Here is a 14245-nt window from a genome sequence, read left to right as displayed (position 1 = left end):
TGGATGTGAGATTTATGTGACAAATATGAGATATCTTTGAAAAATGTGAAATATATGGGATATATTTTGTTTATCATGAGAAAATGTGAAAATTAAATAAATAGGTCGGTTCTGGTCACTTTGCCGAGTGCCGGGGAAATTACACTCGGCAAAGTGACCATTTGACCCAGTAGGATTCCTAGCTTTGCCGAGTATCCCCCAGCAGAACACTCGGCAAAGAATTTTTTTAAATAAAAAAAATTAATTTCTTTGCCGAGTGTCCTGCCTGGAGACACTCGGCAAAGAATTTTTTTAAAAAAAATCCCGAATTTCTTTGCCGAGTGCCTCCTGGCAAGGCACTCGGCAAAGAATTTTTTAAATAAAAAAAATTAATTTCTTTGCCGAGTGTCCTGCCTGGAGACACTCGGCAAAGAATTTTTTTAAAAAAATCCCAAATTTCTTTGCCGAGTGCCTCCTGTCTGGGCACTCGGCAAAGAAATTCGAGATTTTTTTTTAAAACAATTCTTTGCCGAGTGCTTTCTTGGAGACACTCGGCAAAGGAACCGTTAGTTTATAACCCGTCATAACGGTAACTTTTCTTTGCCGAGTGCCTCTTGGAAGACACTCGGCAAAGAAACCTTTGCCGACCAAAAATTTGCCGAGGGGAAAGCCTTTGCCGAGAGCAATAGTGAGCAGCTGTCTCCTGTAGTGACTGGTCCTCGTTGGAGCACCCGCGCAAGGGTGTAGCTCCCCCTTGATCCACGCAAGGATCAAGTGCTCTCTACGGCTGATTTTTTGTCGTTTCGACGTGGCGAATCGCTAAAAACTGCTCACAAGATGAGTTGGGCCATCCACAAGATGATCACCAAGCTCCCAATCTCCACCAAGCTGTCTAGGTGATGGCGATCATTATGAGTAACAAGCACAAACTCTCACTTAACCACAACAAGTCTAATGAGAAGATGGATGCACACTTGCTACTCCCTATGCACTAATGAGGTCTGTAATCTTGGATTATCAAATCTCAATAACCTCACTAGGCTCTTGCACTCCCTTGTTCTCAAATGGTTGCTTCAGCTGAACAAATGGGCAAGAGAGCTGTCATGGATGAGTAGGAGTTGTATTTATAGGAGCAGCCTTCAAATCCAACTGTTACCCTCTAGAACAGCAAATTTCGAGAGCAGTGGACGCTCTGGTGACACGCACCAAACGTGTCCGGGCAGTAGCCAATGGCCAATGTATGACAGATTGTTAGAGTTCCTTCTATGTTGCACCAGATGCAGGCCTGTTTTCGGTTTATAGCCACCGGACGCGTTCAACCGCTCAAAGCTCATTCTAGAACTCTCTATGTAGCGACCGGACGCTACAACCTACGTCTGGTCCTACTGTCGGTCAGAGTCCGGTGCTTTAGTCAACCGAAGGGATTGCTACAGTGCAAGTACCATAGTGTCTGGTATAGCATCCGGTCACTCCAAGAAACCTAGTACTGACCGGACGCACCACCTAGGGTTCAGTGTCTACACTTCCAGCGTTCGGCCAATAGAAAAGCACTGCATTCACTTTCAATTTAGAATCCTTTGTGAATGAATTTAACTCTAAACAATTTTAGGGCCATTTTGCAGCTACCTAGTGCTAGGTTTGACAAGTGTGCACCACACACCTAGGTCAAGCTACCTGTTTGCACCCCCATTAATAGTACGAGCAAAAGAAAACAATGTCCTAACGACTAATCGAACGTCCAAGATTGCCATTACCATGACCTAACATTCTAATGTCTCTGCAAAACACATGTTAGTCATAGTACTCAATAGTTGTCATCAATCATCGAAACTCATTCTAGGGACCTAGATGCTTTTAGGTCCTTAAACGTTTCCTCACTTCTCATCTGGGTCCATGAACTTTTTTATGCTCATCCAGGTCCATGAACTTTGCTTACCTCTTAGTTGTCATCCAAAGCAGGCCACATCTCTCTTGCCAATGTGGCTGCTAGTTTGGAGCTGATGTGGCGCCACGTGGTCCTTTTTTATTTCATGAATTGGCTGAAACTTTGAAAAATGATATAAAATTGTAAAAGAATCATAAAAAGGAAAGTCCAATTTTTCTAGACTCTGCATGAGTAGATCTATGAAATATATATAATATGACAAGCTTTGGTTTAAACTTTTTGTTGTAGCTGTAGATGTATTCTATATTTAATTCATAACTGCAACTCATATGATCCAATTATGGTAAAATTTTTATGGTAGGCTAATCATTGTATGCTTCACTTATGAGGCCATCCTTAGTGGGAGTATGACACAGTTTTCAACACATTCATATTTTAAAAACGGTACAGAAGAGTTTTATCCCTATGAAACTCTCTCTACTCCCATGAAACTCTTATCATCTTCCTCTTCGTTAATATGGTGCCACATCAGCATATTTAATGTCCATAAAACTCTACTAAAACTCTCTTTAGACTAGCCTGATAAAAGTTTCAAATTCAATGGATTATTTGTGACTGAGTTATTGATTTACCTATGTTTATGCTTGTTTAATATTTAATAAATAGTTAAAAAGGTGTAATAATGGAAGATGTGGTTCCATTGCCTTTTCATGATGTTGTTATACATTTTAAACACTTTAAATCACCATGTTGTTACAAAAAGGTTGAGCTTTAGATTTATATTTGCATCACATGCTTTCTTGCAATTAAAACTTATTTTTATTGTAGTAGTTAATCTACTAATTCTAGGCATGTAATATTTTTGTAGTAGCTATGTTTTGTTATCATCTATCACCATAAAAATCTTAGCTTCAAATTAAATGTTTGGTACACCACCAAATAGTAACTATTTATTAACTATTAAACAAGACTAAACCCAAGTAAATCAAGAACTCAGTCACAAATGCTCCATTGAGCCTAACTTTTTTTATCATATAGGGCAAGCATATAATGAGTAGCCTACCGTAAGAATTGCACCACAATTGGAGCACATGAGCTTCAGTTATGAATTAAACATAGAATAGATCTATAGATACAATAAAAACTTTGAACTAAATCATATCATATTATTTATCTACTGCATAGATCTATTCATGTGAAGTCTAGGAAAACTAGATTTCCCATTTTATGATTTTTCTATGATTTTATACTATTTTTAAAGTTCCAGTCAGATTATTATGAAATAAGAAGGACCACGTGGTGCCACAACAACGCCACACTAGCGGCCATGTAGGCAGCAGAGTCCTATGTGGATTGGTTTGGGTGGCGGCTAGGAGGTAAGAAAAGTTCATGAACCTAGATGAGCAAAAAAAGGTTCATGGACCCAGATAAGAAGTCATGAAAATTTTAAGGACCCACATTGCATTTCACTCTAAATTTTAATATGGATTTATTTGTAATTAAATATGTTATCTAATTACCATAAGTTTATAAGTATAAATAATACAACATAAAATAAATAAATAGTTAAAGTGTAATTTGGTATAAAAGTTAATGGAGGGAGTAGCACCTCTTCACCAACTAATTAACTTCTCCACTATCCTGAAATACAAGGTATTGAGGGTTTAAAATTTATCCACAATTATAAGGCATCATATATTTCTCAATTCTATCATGCATGTCTATTTTGAAACCCCATCCATATATGCCTTTTAAACACCATCTTGCCTAAAATAACTAATGCAATGTATTTTTAAACTATATCTTACTAGAAAAATTAATCAAGTTAACTACAGACCAAACTAATTATTGAGGAACAAATTAATCCGTCAGATTTCTTATTTAATTTGATCCTAAACTTACTTGGATACATCATTGTTCAGGATAGATGGAGTAATCATTAGCATCTCCACCTACTAATAGTTAGTAGATTTATTAGGACAGTCCCAATCCAAAAACTATGACATACTCCATCTGTCCTGTAATATAGTGCATTTAGAACTTTTAAGATAAATTAAGAGCAAACATAAAAAATGCATGTATCCTTATTTTATTTTCTAATCAGATGTTATCATCAACATGATTAATGGTGATTGGTTGATAAATAGAAAATATTTAATATAAAATTGGTTTTCGTCCCCTAGAATATATTATATTTGAGGATAAATTTTAAATATTAAAATGCATTATATTACGGAACGAAGGGAATAGCTTCTATACTTGAGTAGTAGAAACTACACATAGAAACCATATATCTAATAGATGCTTACTTCAAAATAATTTTTTATCTAGTCACGTGTATCTATCTATCTATCTATCTATCTATCTATCTATCTATCTATCTATCTATCTATCTATCTATCTATCTATCTATCTAATATCTTCATATCTTGGTTCCATATAGGCATGGTTTCTTGTCTAAGATACTATTTGCTCCTCTCTTTTTAATTTCTTTTGTCACATCACAATTTTATTTAGTTGGCACCCTATAATTAGCAAATATATAGAAAACATCTATTTTTGGGTTAGAACTGCTCCTTAACAGGCCTACTATTTGATCCCCATCTAATAATTTTAGCCGCTAAGAACCAGCCCTTACATACACCGATCCCTTGGTCGTGCCAGCGGTCGGCTCATTTTCTGTAGTGCCGTCCTCCGTCCGTCCATGGCACAGGGCATGACCGCCGCGAGGTCGCGAGAGATGCAGCCTGCGAGATTGCTGCGTTGTGTTTTAACGGGGCGGGCAGGCGGTACTGGCCGTGGTCGGTGCCTAGCACGAGCGCCCAGGGCCGGCCCGACCGAGCATCCAGTTCGATCTGTGCGTGTTGAAATATTGATACGCACGCAATGTCTTTTCGTTTTTCTTATCAGCCGTATTTTTTCTACCAACCAATAATATTTTTTTCTCATAATAAATTAGCTAACAGTAATTTCAGCTATAATTTTTCAGACCAGCGAAAAGACTCGCTACACTGCATTTGATACTGAGATGAAGATTAATTAAGGCATTCGCATTGCAGAAACTAAGAGTAATTTCTATAACATAAGACATTTACCTAAGAAACTAATATCTTTCACAATGTAATATTTTTAAGCTTGAATCACCAGAGAACATGGTGGATGTGGCCGGGCTGCACCGCGGCTGCGGTTCATGGCGAAACCCGTGGACACGAGATCCAGAGACGACGAGCAGCAGCAGCGCGGCAGCCTTGGTGAAGATATGCGTCTCCTCGAGTCGATGAAGCCCACGTAGACGCGGTGAACCGGCCGGGGCGGACGCGGCAAGCCGACGTCAAAGACTGTGGGGGGCCAGCGTCACCTTCCTATATTATGCAAGATGATGTGTGGTCCTAAGTCCTAACGACGCTCCATCGATGTTTGTACGTGATGATCCGAAGAATGATCAATAAATAAGGATCTACATCAACTACATCAAGATTCAACAATATCAAGCTAGGCACCATAAATGATTTTAGAAAAAAATTAACCTAGTTTCATAATTTTCCAAGCTAAAATAATCTAACCAGATTTTATAATTTTTAATCAATGTAAAAATATTAGATAAACTTTTGAAAATTTATTTTTTTTCTGATTTTTTTGGATTTTTAAATATTCTAGCCCAGTTTATCGCTGTAAATTTTCAACTTTGCTCGATTTACCTCCTCTAATATGACGCCACGTTAGTAAAACTGTCAACATTATCCATTATGCAAAATCAAGCAATTTAAAAAGCTAAGAGAGGTTAAAACGACCTATCGCATGCGTGCACTGTGTCTAACTATTGCATGCGTGTGTAGCATTGTCCACGTCTCATCATCTTGCATAATATTGTAAAGTTAAATTATGCATGCATATTAGATCTAACAGGAAGATATTTTTCTATATTTTTATTACTTTCTAAGAGGTAATATGTGATAATTGACATCTAGGTTAATGGTCCATAATTATTTAATAGTACCATAGCAAAGCCTGATACATAATAGTGTTTGTTTCCTCGTCAATCAGTGCTCCAGTCTACTCCCTTTGTCCTGTAATATAATATGTTCTATGAATTTTTAAGATAACTTAAGAGAACACTCAATTGACACATGTACTCATAGATTATTCTAATTATAGAGTTTCTTCTCAAATTGTGGCTTTCTTTTTAACAAACCTTGTCAAATCAAAACATAATCATTATGTGATTATGTAGAATGCATTGTATTTTAATACACATTTTAGAAGTCACAATAATACACTATATTTCAGGACGGAGGGAGTAAATCTTGATTATGTTTTGGAGAAAATTTGTCAATTTTTACTATGAAACACTGATAGTGAGCAAAACCAAAAAAAGTAATACTATGATGCACAATAGTTTAATCACTTGCAATATGGTAAACTGAACTTAAAAGGGAAATTTGAATAATTGAAGAAATAGGTAAGAACTATTGGAAACTCTGCTCATTATCAGATGGAGTTTTTTTTTGGATAAAACTGAATAATGATTCCATGAGTGAGTATAATTAAAGAAACATGTAAAAGCTATTATTAGCGCACCTAGCAAGTCAGAAGTTGATCACTATCAGTTGGAGGCTGTTTAGTATTTTTGGACAAAGCTGAACAATGGTCCCATGAGAACTTTCAGATCCCATTGGTAAGGATGTGATCATATGATTTTGCATAGCTGTCCTGTTGTTTAGAGGTAAATTTCTTGTGAATATCTCCTAGAAATCCTAAGAATCATTGTGATCCCGTATGAAATGACCAAGACCAAAAAAAACTGAAATCAGTCATGTACACATCTTGACAAAAAAAAACTCTGATCGTGGTGGTGCCACAATTGAAAGTTTGACACCGATGGTGATTCTGGTGGGTGCCTGTTGTCTGCGTGGAGTCGCCGAGGCAGCAGGTGAAGTAGCACACGCGGACGACCCTACACGTCCCTGCCTGTAGTGTAGACGTGTAGTGTAGAAAACAAGGTAGTAACGCGTGTAGTGTAGTGAGATGAATTTGCATCTATCAGCATCCTGTAAAGTTCTTAAGTTCTTCGTTGAAAAAAAAAGGAGGGGAGAGGGGAGTTCGTTATCCTCGCATGATCATGCCTATACAACTAAAAAACGCCCGTAGCCTTCTGCGGGTTCCGGCACAATCTTTGCCCTGATCGTGGCATTTTTCTATCTGATGGGGTTAGACCTGTCACTGTCAGCACTAAGCGCACAGGAGACTTGTTGCCTGTTTTCTTTGTTGATTCAACGGAGGACACTTGTCAAAAAAAACGGAGGACAGATAGACTATAAAAAAACGACTTCACGAGGATTTAGGCGATAAGCAAAACAAACCGATGCCTTGGCATCCAAGATTCTTGTCGTTTCTATCAAATTCCAACTGAATTTAAGCATAGTATTGCATCACAAGTCAAATTCTGGACAATACTATACGTGGTCTGTTAACAGAAAAAAGAAACAGCGCAGTGCCCATAATGGTTTGAGTTAACCATGGCTAGTGGAAAAACTGACATTTCTGCTAGATATGGTCTACTTTCAGTCGATTTAACTATCACCAAATCGACCTACTTTCAGTCGATTTAACTATCACCAAATCGACCTGACAAATCCACAGAAAATATTAGTTTTACCCTCCAAGACCTTTGTGTACATAAACTCTTTTTTCCTCTCTTAATTGAAAGGCAGAGCTCCTGCCATTGCGTTCAAAAAAAAAAAGGTTCATGCCCAATACCCCATTAACAGTCAGAAACCAAACAGTTCACTTCAGCTGTCAATCCTGAACTAAAACACCGAACTTACCAAGAACTCAAAGTACACTCATTTGATCTTCTTTACAAGTTTCAGTACTTCCCTATCAATCGATGCAGTGCAGGCGTGCAGCAGCAGGCTAGTGTTTATTCCAATAAATTCAAATGCTATCTTATTAGGAAGCTAAAAGCATGGAGCATAGAATTCATTTCTAGGATCAGATGCAGGTTTATTCACATGTGACAGCCTAACTTACCACATCATATGAGTGGAATGAAAATCTACAGACAAGTTAATTGAAAACCACAATCAAGAAAGCACACAGGATTAAGGACCCAATACCATAATGACTTCATTGTCTGACAAGAATTATCAGAATTCAGAGTATTAATTAATTCCCAAGGTGAAAAACCACAATGCTCAGAACCAACATTCTCAAGAAAATTGAAGGTCGCAAGAAATATAGAACACAAGTATTTAATTAAAATTTAAGAGCTTACTAGTAGCAACTGACTCTTTATCTGGAGAAGCCTTATGCAATAAGCAACATTCTAAACTCCAACAGCCTTTTTCAGGTTTACCATGCCGGCTACAGATGGGTAAGCATGCTTGTTAACCCTTCCATAGTTACCATGCAAGCCTTTACTGCTACTGTCCTTTGGGTGCATCAAACCAGCTTGAGTGAAGCCTCCTCCTCCTCTAGTGTAACCAGGACGTTGCAATGGCACTAAGTTCTTCTGCAACCTCCCTAATTTTGAAGGGTCCTGATTATCAACCCTGCGTCTCGGCACTTCCTCTGCCAGAGATTTACCACCATATGCCATCTCATTTCTCTCCGCAATGACCGAAACGTTATCTGCCATTTGGGAGAGTAGTCTCTGCAGCCTGGTTTGCTCGGCATTCTGAAAGACAATGCTGCGTGTTGGTTGGTCCCACCTTGCATGAAGCTCCTCTTGTATCATCATCTTGCTGACAATATTTTGTGTATGTGATTGTGTCAGATCAAACATCACAGATAGCTTCTCCAGGCTTATAGAGCCATAGCAGGCTGAATAAGAAATGAGGTAGGTTTTAAGAGCAGCTTCTTTGATCTTAAGCTTCAGCAAATCAAGGACATGCTCCGTGTTCCTCAACAGCTTCCAGATCTCAAGAGAACTGATGACATCAAAAGCCTTTTGGTAGTCACCTTTCTTAAGGGCTCTTGCAGCAGCCATAACATGGCCTCTGATATTCTCCGGAGGGCCAACAAAAGTCATCCTCTCGCTGAATTGAAGAAGCCCACGGAATGTTTTGTTCACAGGTTTCCGGTTGCCATAAGGACTGGCCACCATATTAGGCACCTCTATTAACATGGCAGAAATGAAATATGTGGCTTCTAAAAGTTCATGGTTTATATGCATGTGGTAAGGCATCTGCTGTCTCTTCTCAAGTCTTTCCTGTAAGAATCAGTCATAATAAATTAAAACAATTATAGTAACTACTGTAGCAAGTGTAGAAATATAACAGTCCATATCAAATATGAGATGCCAAACATCCCAAAAGACAACATTTGACAAGAGATTGTGCTTGTGTCTAGAATCAAAGAACACATTCGCAAATAACAAGAACATATATATAAGTCAACTGATATTACTAAGCAGAACATGTTTCAATCTATAGGCATAATAACTATTTGATAAATTCAACGTACCAGATGCCCCGATTTAAAGTGTCAAAACAATGTGCTTAATTATCAAGCTCAACAAGTGCAAGGAGCACACTAAAAAAACATGAGCAAGGACAAACACAACAGAAATGACATGAATTAGATTGGATCATTTACATGCATAATATTAAATTTTGTTTTACAATACTCTTGTCTGCAGATAGCATATGCCACATAGGAACCTGAGGACTGAGATCCTGTGCACTGGTAGTCTGCAGAGGGACTGAGGACTGATATCAGTAGTGGTAGCTACTACACCAGATCTCAGTCCTCATAAGAGGCAAGCATAAAAAATCCGAGTAACAAATAAATAGTTAACTGACAGGTTGCTTCACTTGGTATATCTACCCAATATTAATTCACTAGAAAGGAAATCAGGACACTTAACAAAAAAAATAAACAACAAGACCTATAGCAAAAGCATAAATAAATTATCTCATAAGTGTGTCCTTCGGTTAACTGAGAGTGTACGTGCATGTATATTTTGTAGGGGAGAATCAGAGGACTATCACTACCTGCTCAGGAGTTTTCTCATGATAACGACCATAACAGACACCCTGTGCAAGCAGCTCTTTAACTCTCCCAGTTGCATATAACTCAGATATGCAATCATGGGATTCAGTTATCAGTCCAGCCCTGAAAGCACAAAGACCCAGCTGTGCAACGACTCTATTAAATAATATCTGCGAAGATATGTCCATAAGCTTGATTCCATCTTGCAAATTACTCATTAAAAGCAAGTCACGAGCAACTGTGAATTCATCAGAGATTGCACGGTGGTATATGTCACATAGCATTGCTCTAGCTTTTGTCCTTTCATCTCCATACTTGTAAATTAGAGATGTCAATCCATCCATCAAAGTTCTACTACTTGGAGGGAAAATAGGTCTTCTATTCACGACCTCTGGAATTACAACAAATGGAGTTGGCCCGCTACATCCATCAATTGCATTTGCATCCCCATCTTCATTTTCTGCCTGTTCTGCTAGGTTTCTCATTGCGCCATATACTTCTTCGGGTTTGTAGTAAATCAGTTCAACTTGACGCAGTGCAACCTTAGCAGCAGCCCTGAAGTTCCCAATTCTTTCAAGGTAAACCTGTATATTTTGTGCAGCAACTATAAACAACTGCTCATCCCTCAGCCTCTCAACATAATCTTTTGCATGTGGATCACTGCACTGCAAACTCTTGAAGTACTCAGAGTCCAGTCTCTCAATGAAGGCAACCAAATCACCTGACACACGGATAGTTCCATCATAATCAGCACCATTACTAATCTCCTCCATAGGCTCAACTAAGTTGCCAATCACAATATTAGGATATTGCTGCAGGATATCAAGCACATGAAGAATGTTGTTAACACAGCTCTTCCACACATTGATTGGCATATGACCAAGCAAGCTAGGATTGATGTCAAACTGAGCTGAAATCACATGGCAAAGAACTTCAAGCTTCTGAGAAGGTGTTTTTGCCACACCAGTCAAAAACATGAGCTGATCTACCCTTTCAACCCTCCCAGTGCCTTTCCTGCCTCTTGATGCTACAATTTCCTTCAGCTTCTTATCAACAATCTCCCAAGTAATCTCACTTGGGTCTTTAGGGAACTGCTTGTCCATGAGCTTATCCTTCTCGACCTTCTCCTTTTCCCCTAGTCCTTCCTTCTGGTTACCTTCATGATTATCATCCTTCCCCTCATTAGATGACAACCTATTTATCTCAATATCATCATAATCATCGTCACTATCATCCTTGCTATTGTCATTTGCATCCTCCTTGTTAAAACACTCTGGATTCTCTCTGCATTTCAGTATCAGCTCAGCATACTGCCTGTTGTTCCTCTTAAGGTTTTGCTTCATTGAATAGAGTGCCTTTGCATTGCTGGTGCTCATATTCTTCTTGGCTTCCTTATTATTTGCAAATGACTCGGCGAGAAAGTCCTCTAGCAACATAAGAGCGAGGATGTATGCATTTGGAAGCTTGTTGAACTCACTTACACGAACCACTTTCTCTAGCTGTTTGTTAAGGTTCTCAAAGCAACCTTGGAGACTAACCCAATCATTGATCTTCATTGCATTTCGTATCTGTTCAACAGTGGACCACATCTTCTCATTAAGTTTCACCTTTAAAGGCCGCACCACACGATGAGTATCCAATTCATCACTGTCACTTGAGCTGACTAAGTATTTTCTAAGGCCATCATCATCCCTCCTAGGTGGCGGAAGGGCAACATCAGAAAAAGTTTCCTCAGATTTACCCTCCTCATCATCAGAGTCAGAGTCACTATCTCCCTGAAATTGAGAAAAGGAAGCCAAAGGCAATGAACCAATATTAATCAAGAAAAGTAATCTTTTGTAGTGCATAAATTTATAGTAGTGAGAAATGAGAAATATGGTACCTGTGATAACCAAAAGCGGGATGTTTGCATGGCTGATTCTTCTTTAGCCTTGTCTTATTTGGATCTCTTGAACTCTACAAAACAAATGTCTGATTACAATATACCTCAATTTGAAAAGTGGGTAACAAAACATGCAAAGCAACTTCAATTTTAAAGTAGTTTAACAGAATGTTCAAAAAAATCAATATACACTGTTACACACAAAAGACACCTATTTTCTTCAATTTCCTTTGACATTATCTATCACATTTATCATGTGAGTCACTCATCAAGTCCAGGCGTTCAAATGTTTTTGCAGCATTTAACCATTGATTTCTATATAAACTGACAGTAAAAATAAACAAATTCCTACCAAATTCTAAGAATGTTAACTAGCATAATATAAATGACTGATTGGAGCATGTTACTAAAAGAAAACATAGCCATATAAATGTAGTGTGAGAAATATAAGAATGACAGCTATCCTTAAGCATGGTTGCATCTATAAATAGCTAAAATAATATCAAATTCAAAATCAAAATATAATATAACGTGTAAAATTTAAAAGATGGTGACACCAGTTCACAAATACCATAAATACAAAATCATAGTGCAGGAATACAGTAAATCTATAATAGGACAACATTAATAATAAAAACCATATATATCAATCAATAAATCAAAAATGTATGACGCTGGCCATCAAACTATGCCAACTTGCCACATCGGTAACACTATTTTAGTTATTGTTCAGTTAACTTACAATCTGTTAGCGCATACACAGTGTGCCCAGGCATCGTGGTAAGTTCTCATTGTGTAAAGATAGACAAAATGCTACCCACGTCACGATGTAGCAAAAGCAGGTTTCACAAAAAAAAAATAGCAAAAGAAGAATGCAAATGCAAATACGAAGTTGATATTAAAGTATCACAGGCTTATTTCGTTTAGAAAACAACAAAATAGGGGGGGAACGTGAGGAAGAAGTATGAGAAAAGAGGAACACAAACCAAGTCTCGTCTCAAATCAACAGTTACAGTTGATCCTATCACGTGTATGATGAGAACTTCCGCCTCAGTTATAAATTTGAGAACTTCCACCTCAGTTATACATTTGCGTTGTAGTCTTGGGGTGCCTAATGAACTAGGTAGAAAATAAATCGATAATAAAAATTATAGACGCGTCTCCAGCAAACACCAATTAGGCAACAGATCGACTAAAAATTCATCCCCATCAAACCGTACCAAAAAGTTTTGGGTGAAAACCCCCTAACCCTGATGGCAATCCACAGCATACTAACCTAGCGCTTGGATAGAGGTCACCAGATCATTGCACACAAAACATCTCAAAAGTAACACCCAAATTCAATCACATCGTCGAAACCAAACGCCGCAACGAAAACGATGCCCCACAGGCCAACAACGAGAACACTAGAAGGAAGCACGGGAGAGATAATTGAGGAGGGATCGATCAGTAACTGCGCCACATTACTTGGAAACGAAGGTGAGGCGCTGACGGAAGCCCTAACCGTGAGGCAGGGCCGGGCGAGACGACGTCGGCACGCGCTAGGGCGGAGCGGGGCGGCGGGGCGGTGGGAGACGGAGTGCTGCTTTCCCTTCGGAATAGGGGAGAAACTAGAGATGAACAACGATCGAGGAGGTATATTGGGGCGGCGCCGTTCGGGAAGGGCTCCATTGGATGAAAGCAAGTCCAGGCCCAATGTGTCAAACTCCAGCTAGGACTTAGGAGAACGTTTGTGTGCATTTGGGCCAGAGGTGAACCCTCCAAGACCATCTTGGGCCGGATCTTGCCAGCTTTTAGGGCCTGTTCGTTTAATCTGGATTGGATACCCTGAAGTTTTTCCAGGTGCCAACCTTTGGCAATTGTTCATCATTCAAAATTTTTCATTTTTTCTTCATAAACCTCCGATGCACGTCCCTGCACCAGGGTCCAACTAAAAATGTACGGTCACATTTGGTCTGAGAAATAGAGTGTTCTAACATCTTCTACAATCTCAGCCATAACTTTTTTTTGTTTGGTTTTATATGGAATGAAAATGCCTTCTTTGCACGGGCTACTAATTAGTACCGATACAGAAAATAAGTCATAATGAAGCTATAGCCACAACAATGGGTGCACAAGCATAAAACCGGTTTCAGTGAAAGTATCATGAAATTTTAAATGTAAGATAATGTCATGAATGGTAAACTAAACATAACTCAAGACCTAAATGCTACAGCTAGCCTATATTCATTCTTAGTTAGTTACAAAGATTACCGTGTCTTGAAAAATATGACATGAAACCTTTTACTGAGATTGGTGTAAGCCATAGACTCAAGATTGATAAAGCCATCACGTCTCGTTGTGCCACACCCTTAAATCTAGAAAAAAGCTAAATAAAAAAACCTGGCCACACCCTTAAAAGTTAAGGATTTAAACCTTCAAGTGAATTAATTCCACCCACAAGGACACAACCTGGCCTCGCAACTCTATTACTTTCCTCGCTACAATAAAAAAAAACAAATGAAAAG

At 38.5% G+C, this 14245-nt stretch overlaps 1 protein-coding gene across 3 annotated transcripts; it reads right to left on the bottom strand.

Moving 5' to 3' along the window:
• Positions 7966–13348, bottom strand: LOC8077865 (eukaryotic translation initiation factor 3 subunit C). Of its 3 annotated transcripts, none has more exons than XM_021464385.1 (4): positions 13193–13348; positions 11739–11812; positions 9859–11631; positions 7966–9074 (listed from the first exon to the last, which is right to left on the bottom strand). In XM_021464385.1, the coding sequence occupies exons 2-4, from the start codon at positions 11766–11768 to the stop codon at positions 8190–8192; spliced, it is 2688 nt and encodes an 895-aa protein (XP_021320060.1). In that variant the 5' UTR covers positions 11769–11812; positions 13193–13348; the 3' UTR covers positions 7966–8189. The 3 variants fall into 3 exon arrangements, with proteins under 3 accessions (XP_021320060.1, XP_021320059.1, XP_021320062.1); XM_021464384.1 differs by having other exon boundaries at positions 13206–13348; XM_021464387.1 differs by having other exon boundaries at positions 13243–13329.

This window comes from Sorghum bicolor, chromosome 7 (genome assembly GCF_000003195.3).
Source record: "Sorghum bicolor cultivar BTx623 chromosome 7, Sorghum_bicolor_NCBIv3, whole genome shotgun sequence".
Classification (NCBI taxonomy): Eukaryota; Viridiplantae; Streptophyta; class Magnoliopsida; order Poales; family Poaceae; genus Sorghum; species Sorghum bicolor.
The sequence above is the reverse complement of the archived record's forward strand: the minus strand, read 5'-3'. Positions and strand labels throughout refer to the sequence as shown.